The sequence below is a fragment of the Thermobia domestica genome, chromosome 4 (genome assembly GCF_964235325.1).
Source record: "Thermobia domestica chromosome 4, izTheDome1.hap1.1, whole genome shotgun sequence".
NCBI lineage: Eukaryota > Metazoa > Arthropoda > Insecta > Zygentoma > Lepismatidae > Thermobia > Thermobia domestica.
In genome coordinates, this window is record NC_137457.1 from 311,567,696 (window position 1) to 311,577,469 (window position 9,774).

Here is a 9,774-nt window from a genome sequence, read left to right on the forward strand (position 1 = left end):
CAACGAAGGAGTCTTGGTGGCAAAGTCAGACGACGATATTAATGGCGCCGAATCTTTTTTACTTTTCTTGGGCTCGGAGTGCGCTGTTGATGGACTGGCTACTGGTCTTTTCTTCGCAACTTTTGGCATAATGGGGTCCACCATTCCTAAAGCGGCCGCAAAACTTGCACCGGAAGTACAATCAATGCCATCTTCATTATCAGAAACCGGCTGCACCTCCTTTTTGGACTCCTTTTTCTTCTTCGATTTAACACCATCTTCCACACCATGCGTTTTTTTCACACTCGCACTCTTCCCACTATTACTACTACCACTACTTTTAGCCGCATTTACACTCACACTTTCCGAACTACTATGTTTATCAGTCTTGGACTTGTCTGAACTATGTTTCTCTTTATCTTTTGAATGTTTGTGGGATTTTGATTCACTAGATTTAGTCCTTGAATCACTGTGCTTGCCAGACTTTTCAGAATGTTTCTCTTTCTTCTTGTATTCATCCACTTTTTTATGTTCCTTTTCTTTTGCTTCGGTTTTTGAAGGACTTCTACTGTGTTTGTCAGATTTTTTACTCGAATGTTCTTTGCGGTCCTTTTCTGAGCTTTTATTTTTGTGTTTCTTGTCGTCTTTGATGTGTGATGATTTTGACACTTCACCTCCGCTCTTACTACTACTACTACTACTGGCATGTTTAGACTTGTCCTTATCTCGACTACTGCTGCTACTACTAGAATTACTACTTTTATGTTTCTCGTGTTTTCTGTGAGAGTTTTCTGAGTTATGCTTACTTTTATGATTGGCCGAATCGTGTTTATGTTTTTCCTTCTCTTTATGCTTATCATTAATTGTCTTTTTATGTTTGTTACTACTACTGCTACTGCTGCTCTTATGTTTGGTTTTGTCTGAAGATTTCGAACGACCCTCGTACTTCCTGTCCCTTTCGTTCTTGTGACTACTTTTATGTTTCTTACGACGAACTTCAGCGTCGCTCTCATCGGATTCTGACTCATCTGTACTTTCTTCCGAACTTTTACTTGACTTTTCCTCCTGTTCCTCATCATCGTCATTTTCTTCGTCACTTTCACCACTGCCAGCACTTTCCTCACTTGAACTATTCCGTCTTCTATGACGATGGTCTTTCTTCGATTTGTGTCGGTCTTTCGCACTGTCAACACCGTTTTCGTACACCTCATCCTCAGAATCTTCACTTCTAGAATCAGCTTCCTCATTATCTTCATTGTCGTCACTTTCTTCTTCATCATCATCATCACTGTCACGACGACGCTTTTCCTTTTTCTCCGTCTTCCTCGAACGACTTCTCTCTTCAGATGACGAGGAAGAGGAACTTCTCCGTGAGGATTTGCTTTTCTGCCGACTCTGGTTGTTTTTCACAGCAGAATTTCTTCGTCTATCAACATCTGAATCATCATCCCTACTTTTCTTTTTGCTATCTGACGAGTGTTGATAGGAATTCTTCTTACGATCCACTTCCGAGTCACTATCACGGTGTTTCTTCCTGTGTTCCGTATGATTGCGAGAACTTTTATTAACTTCTTTGTAACGACTTGGGCTGTGATGTTCTTCTTCTTCTGGCTCGTCACCGTCTTCATCCTCTTCCTCTGGTTCAGCATCCTCTTCAACTCCGTTCGCGGTGACGTCTCTCTCTGCCTCTTCGTCTACTTGTAGCCCAGGCTCTTCGGGATCAGCAGCTTCTGATTCATTTCCCGACGCATTCTCCTCCTCGCTCGTCTCCTCCGCTGCAACCATCTCCTTCCATTTGTTGACCAACGACTTTGCAGCCTCGCCAACGCTTCCATCGTGCTTTCGCAACGCATTCACAGTCCGTCCCACGCCGGTCTCCTGCAAGTGTTGAACAGTCACCGGCAAGCGGAATAGCTTTCCAATGCAATGCAATAGCTGAAAATAAAAAAATACGAAAAGTAAATAATCATATACGCTTTAGCTTTATAGATAAAACCAACTTATAAATTACACTTAACTATACAAAAACGATTATGTATGCGTAACAGTTGGTTACACAACTAGGCTCTACTAAGAAAAATTGTACAATAATGAGATGTTAATAGTTTAATTTAGCTTTCTATTTGTCTAAAAAGTTCCGCACTCACTCATCGCTACAATATGATCAAGTATTGTTTAGGACTTTATTAGGGGTTCTCATTTGGAGCACTAATTACACCAGCCTATACCCCAGAATATGATCATTTTTTAACATGGTAATCAGAAACAACGAGCTCCAGACGGAAGGGTTGCCAACTTCTTTCAGAAGTACTTCTTCATTGTATGAAGACTTCCGCTGTACCGAAAAGTTGTTTTCCAAACATTGTACTGAAAATATGTTCAAATAGTTAAATAAACCTAACTTTACAAAAACTTCCAAAATATATAGAAAATTTTGTGACTTTTCTAGAAATTATAAAATTCCTGGCTTTCCGAGGTTTTCTAGACTAGTAGACATTCAAGGAATGGCGGAGGGATACAACTACATTTTGTTCATATTAGGATCACTCTAACAGTAAAAACGGTTTAGTGTGTTGGATGTGCCACGAGTAATAGTGTCCAAGATGATGACAGCCTACAAAACTCACGGCAAAACCACATCGGCAAAGAGAAACGGTGTTCAGGTACCGCCGAGCATTACAGCAGATTGCCACTCAAAACCACTGTGAGACTGCAGTGCAGGTGATGGAGGAACACAAGGAGGACCTTCCATAGCCTGTGTCGATAATCACGATCCGCCGCGAGTTACATGATATTGTCGCCATACAAGGTAGGATGCACAGACGAAACCGCTGTTAAGGGACCATAACGCTTTAGCACGAAGCCATGGAGTCACGAGCATATAGGGTTATTCAAAAAGCGCGCCGGTTTCGGATCGTCTGGCAAATTTTTGTTTCTCGGTTGCCGACATTATTTTGTACTATTGCACTACCCACAAACATTCCGAGTGTCGCCTTAGGCCGAATTTCTCGCATTTCTTCAGTCTGTGTCTAGTCATGGAGCAGTTTACTATAGCGCAACGTGTACTAATTGTGAAAACTTTTTGTCAGAACGGAGAAAGTTATGAAACAACTGTCAGGATTGACTTCGCGCGGTTCTAGGACGAAATGAGGCACCGAATGAATGAACAGTTCGCAAACTTATGAAAAAGTTCATTGAAACGGGTTCAACAGTAAACACTAAAAGTCCTGGGCTCGTCGTAGTGGTCATTCTGTGCAAAACACTGCGGTCAACGTGAATTTCACGAACAGAATTATTGTATGCCAGCGCGGTAGAGGAGATCATATGCCCCATATCATTTACCATACCTGAAATCGGAATGTGTGATGAACATGTTAATGAATTTTGTTAGTGTTGTGAAAAAATACGAAGTTCATAATTTGATGAAACTAAACCGGCGCGCTTTTTGAACCCTGTACATCATGAACCCGTGACGACTGGAAATGTGTGATATAATCCGATGTGCTATGGTTCACCATATTTCAAATAACGGGCCGTGTTTATACGTGGCGGATGCTCAAAGAAGTGTAACAGCCAAAGTGTATTTGCCCAACCGTGAAATATGGTGGCGGTTCTGTGATGCTGGGGGCCGGAATGTTCTGGCTTTCAGTGGATCTTGTACTGACGCTTACGAGTTACTCCACGCCCTTGATTATTTCGCCATTTTAGAGGACTACGTGCATCCTATGGTCCAGATGATGATGATTGTGAGCAATAACGAAACATTCCAGAATGGCAAGGCGCCAATTTACGGAACTGAAGCTGTTTCGACCTGATTTGAAAAACATGGCTATGAAGTTGAACACCTTCCCTTGCCAAACACATCCCCGGACCTGAATATCAATTGTTCGCTTCGGAGACACGAATCCGAGGCCGATTTCCGTCTTCACCCTCTCTCACGAAACTAAGTTTCAAGCTCAGTTTAGGATCATTAAGGGTAACGCAATTTTCAATAGAATCTCCACTGGATTCGAATGGGATGTGCTTATCACGGGACAATATTTGCATTTACTTAAGTCGTACTGGGATTATACCGAAAAGAGGCTACAAAAGTCCCACAGAGTTCATCATGAGGTCCTTGAAATGAAAAAATGAAATCCTCGAGTTTTACGTCCCATGATTATGCTGGCTAGGCTAAAGGAGACGGTGATGATGAGAAATGAATGAAATGGTAGAATGAAGAAAGTGGGAGGGAACGGGAGAACCACGAGGAAACCGATGCACACGGTGTTTTTCCACCACAAAGTTCACGTGGCGCGAGCTGGGATCGAACCAGGGACCTCATACAGACGAGAAGTGAACGCTCTACCACTGAGAAACCGCGATCCCCATCATGAAGTCCTTTTTCAGGGACATAAGCGGAATCTGCGTTTCCATAGAATGTTCACTGGGCTTACCCTGATAAAAAGGGGTCGTTCCATGGACATCCCGATATTTAGTATCTCACATTCCTTGGACGGCTACGGGATGTCTCGGTGTGATGTATGGTGTGAATCTGGGCTAGATCTATTAATTAAGTTTTCATTCTTTTAAGTTTTAAAAAATATTTTTGGGGTATTATTTAGCTTCTCCCCCAAATCACTTGATAGTAATTACATCCCTCGGGGGTGCGTCCGTAGGAAGCAGACGCGTCAGCGACGGTGGGTATACTCATAAACGAGGTCGTTTACAACGGCTCACTACGAATCATAGTACTGGCTCCGGAACCGTCGATGGATTTGGGGGATTTGGGGGCATTTGGGGGCTAAATGCCATCCTTTTTTAATATATTTTTAATACATCATACAGAATTGTATACAGGAAAAAGTAAATGAAATATACGTAGCTTTGCGTATTTTGGTATTTTTATTTAGAAGCCGATGCTTTCCTACCTATCCAGTCAAGGCAGAGTCACTACTCCAAGACGACTGCGCTTCTAAATGAAGATACCAGAAACGCAAAAATATGTAGATATTATTTTCTATTAAAACCTAACGAAACTAACGTAAGTAACATTTACCGACGCTAGGCATACAACAGCTACACTTAAGAAAAGCAAATATAAAATATATTTAACAAAGGCCTAACTTACGTATTCTAAAGTGAACTAGGGCAGGAAGTGGGTTTAAGATAAACTAATTAATGTTACTGAGAGGATACACGCCCAAATTAAGAGAATGTAGAGCTTTGCTAACGTAACGCAAGTTAGTATCGGTTATGTGAGGCTTGTGGTGTCATAACTGGGAGCTCCGAACTCTCCACTTCTGGCGTATTATTAGTGAAATGTAAAATAGTGCTGTTACTGCGCAACATATGAGCTTGCGAAATCGTTGGTAAACAAGTTAAAATGTTCTATTCAAGACTTCAACCTCCAACTTTAGAATATTTTCAGCACAATCAGAGTACAGACAGATATTTAAATAAACACAGAATATTAAGAGAAATAAAGGTACAGAAATAATGCAAATCCTGCCGATAAGCATCGTTAATTAAAAACTGTAATTTGAGAGTCGTCAATTATTGCTTCAACCTACTATACTGGGATCAAAATTAGAAACGAACTGACAATTCAAAATAACATGAAAATTTGTGTTGAGAAGGAAATGAAATATTTTAGTTTTATTTCCCACGGTTATACCTGCTAGGCTAAAGGAGACGATGATGATGAGAATGAAGGAATGAAATGGTGGAATGAAAAAAGTGGGAGGAAACGAGATAACACCGAGGAAACCCACGCAAACGGTGTTTGTCCACCACAATTGTATTGAGAAGAAAAACTACGTCACGAGACTACTGAAATCACGAAGAGAAAGGTTAATCATACACATTGTGCCACTAGGTACAAGTGGAGGGCTTCTATCGAAAGGGACAATCATATTACAATGTTGCCACCTCATAACTTATCTTCAGAAGTGTTTGCCAACCCAGGTAGAAGGAGCACAACAGACGCTTCAGCGGAATACTAACGATGTGGAACGAGGCAAAAGCGTGATGCTCTGTCAATTCAATACCAACGAAAAAAAAGTAGCTGTGAGTGGCATCCCGTTCAGTGGCATCATTTGAGGAGGGTATTCAGGGAGAGTACTTCCCCCAGAATTTGAGAAAAAAAACAAATTCTATTGTATACTAAAAAAAAAAAAACTTGAAATACTTTTCAATGGAAAATCTTACTCCCCGGCACCATAATCTGAAATGAAGCAGTTGATGTAGTTACTGCCGAAATTGATGGAATAAGATCTTCCTGAGAAAACATCACATGGGATTATGGCGAGAAGACTATGGAGTTTTCGGAAGAATTAAGACAGAAAATGGGAAATGTTTCCTCATCGAAGATCATCGCAGAAGTGAGACTTTGGAAGATTATTTTAAGCCTATACTTCAAGAAATGCAAAAAATTTCTTATCCGACAAACTTTCATGGGCATTATTCGAGCAAACGGTTCTTCCAAATGTTGACACATTTCTTACATTTTCACGTTAGATTAGAGCTTTGTATTTCTTTGAGCACAGCATGCACTAAATGAGGAACTCCATTACTACCTGCAGATTGACTTCAGGAGGGCTCAGTATAAATAAATTGCGAACGTATGGCATAAAAACTACAGTGCATAAAACATGAACCAACTTGTGCTAGGTAGCCACTAAATAGCACGAATGGTATCTAACCGCATCCGCGCAAGAGCACAGCAGGGGGGCCAGAACGGTAGCGAGGAGGTGCGTCCGTAGGAAATAGAAGAGTCAGCGACGGAGGGCAAAAGCATAAACAAGGATAGTGGAAGAGCACACTTACACATACCAATACTTTCACCATCAATCAAAATTTATATTAATATGCTGTGCACTGACAGAATTAATGACATTCGCACTTTCATTCCTTCACGAAAAATGATACACATCGTATTTTACCTATAAATTTTGTATTTGGTAGAACCGTCTGTCCAAATGAACCCTTTTCACGTTTTATTGGTATACAATCGATTAAAAATGTTTATTTCTGAAATTCACGTGCGACAACTGCCTACCTTGCCCTCCTCATTAATGTCCCATGTAGTTACGATTTCCGTTTGTAACTGAGTTTCGTAATTAATAGCTTTCAACAGTTGGCGGCCCTTAAGTTATAGAATATTATTGATGACGATTATCTGCAGGATTACCGGAATGCATTTAAAATTAATCGACACATTATTTTTGAAGAGTAGGGAGATAGGAATAGGTAACAGTTCAAAGGTATCATTTTTGCCCAGTAACAAATATGTCGGCATGCGTATTTAATGAAAATGAAACGAAACAAAAATACCGATTATTGAAGAATAATTTCAAAGTACGGAAACAAAGTCGAAGTAAGAGGATTTCTCGGTAAGCTATACTAACATAAATGACATCTAAATCAGTGAATATTCTAGCTTTCGTTTTTCTACCATCTGTGAAACCTTAGCCTTTTCACTTATACAGTGGCTGTAAATAGTGCCCACCCCTACGCCATCTTCTTTCCTAATGCTACTCTCCTGCCTCCACTTACTCCGGCTTCCACACTGCCCGCACCTGAAAAGAACTTCGGGTTTAACTTAGAGATGCCCCTCAGTGTTTTATAAAAATTAGGAAATTTTTCTGGAGAAATGAGATAAGAAATGATGGTTTCGAGTTCTTACGTGATATTTAGGTGTGTAAGTTTGGCAATAAAGTTGTTTAATACGTGAAAAGATATGTAGAAGTGAGTATCATTTGCAAGACGCGGAACATTTTCATGACTCAGGACTCGTATAGGATGGCGAATCGGTGCGTTGAATGTGATATTTCCGCATTGGGTTTCACAGAATTGCATAAGGATAATGAAGAGAATCTATTAAATTTCTGAGAACAACGAATTACTGAATTTAAGTGACAATTGAAGCTTCTATGACAACTGCTTCCAGTCACTGTTCTAGCATAACTAAAGTCTTTCCGGGTAACCTAACCTAACAATTTGTAATGATTTAACTGCTTTTCTTGTAGCTTTGAAACTGAAGGGGCACCTTTAAACTTGAGCCTTTCCTTTTTGTCGCCATCTACGGAACCTTAGCATTTTTACCTATACAGTGATTGCAAACAGTGCACACCCCTACGCCTTCCTCTTCCTTAATGCTACTCTCTTGTCTCAACTTACTCCGGCTTCCACACACTGCAGTAGCATACGAAAGGAACTTCGTGCAAGCATATGTATTATAAATGAAAGCTAAACTGAGAAAATCGTTTTAATGCATTTCAATTTAAATTCATATTTGTATCCATATTATAAACGTGTGCGCACTGAATAGGCACAATAAAGCATTGCATTTGCAAATTATTTTGACACACGAACGTGATTTTAAACTATTATCAGGTGGCACCAAGATTCTCAATATGCACGAGCAGCAGTCTCACTCATTCAAACATATTGCTATAAACAGACGTTGGGTATCAATGAGTAGGAGCCTTTTAAAAGAGTATAGTATAGTAGGATCGGGGTAGCTTAAGGTTAGGGGAATTTGGATCAATTTTGTTAAAATTAATGAGAGTAATTTCTCGTATCTGCATAATACTAACTGGAGCGCACATTGTAAAATGCACCCAGACATTTCCAGCCCTGATCCATTATGTTCCTAATTTAGGGCTATTTTCTGTCAGAGTTAAGCTCATAGCGAAAACCACCCGGTTTGGCATAGGTTTGAAAACATTGGGTACGCATTAATACAAAATGGATAATTGATGGCTACTGCTGGTACGTAAACTGAATCTCTTGTGATATTAGATCTTGCATCTACAGTTCATTTAATGTTACTAGTATTACGTAACAACTTGAATAATTAAATAAAGTCAAATATCAAAATGGAATTCCTGAAACTGCAACACATAAGCTTATATTTTATTCATGAATTTCAGTATTTAAGTTTCCAATTGCAGGAAAACTTGAAATCCTTATCACAACTTTGCAACGAATTTCATAAATTGTTTTTTTCTGGACAAGATTTAGATTTTATTCCTACTTATGTTTAGACATTAAATGTTAATTACTCATAATAACTTCCACTACTAACATGTTTTCATTTGCTCGAGTTCGCTTATACATTCAATTGAAGAAATAAAAAAGGATTGAAACACTCGTTCTAATCTACAGCATATTTGAAACAAGCAAAATCGACATCACGCAAGAAGCTGTTCCATTTAATTTCTTCACTAACACCACATGCCACGAATACTGAACATCTATTTATAAATACATTTTGTGTTTTCACAAAAACTACATTCAATCCTACCCTTTTCTCATCATTTGCACTTCTTTCAATATTTCTCTGGTAGTGTCTTATTGCCTCGGTCACAGTCGACATATTTGCCAGCTGTTCCCTAGTCAAAATAAGTCCTATCAACTAAGGTAAACTTTAGCAACTAGCGTATATTATCAGATCAAACTTTTAAAGATAATTATATCTAAATTTATAAAACTGGCAGCTTTTCCTATATTATTTGTCATAATTAAAGTATACTAATAACTAAAATACGTAATAAAATAGTCTCTAAATAACGTCACAACCGGAGTTATTTATCCAGAAGATAAACATTCATAAACTTACATAAACATTAGCATTTCCATCTTAGGTCCTTGTATAACGAAATGTTAATATGATTGGATGGATGAAATGTAAGTAAAGTAAATAATATACCAACAATCCCAGTATGAAACTATACATGTACTTGGTTGAAAAATATTTCAATAATTTATAAAACTGAAAAAAAAAAGAATGCAACGAAAATAGTAATAGCA

General features: G+C 39.0%; 1 protein-coding gene across 2 annotated transcripts in view; it reads right to left on the reverse strand.

Moving 5' to 3' along the window:
• Positions 1-9,420, reverse strand: part of EloA (transcription elongation factor elongin A) — a 79,986-nt gene extending 70,566 nt beyond the window's left edge. For both annotated transcript variants that reach the window (XM_081756499.1, XM_081756500.1), the window contains exons 1-2: positions 9,269-9,420; positions 1-1,914 (exon numbers count right to left, since the gene is read on the reverse strand). In XM_081756499.1, coding sequence (XP_081612625.1) covers positions 1-1,914; positions 9,269-9,340 — 1,986 coding nt within the window. In that variant the 5' untranslated portion in view covers positions 9,341-9,420. The remainder of the gene's footprint in view (positions 1,915-9,268) is intronic.
• Positions 9,421-9,774: the final 354 nt, after the last annotated feature.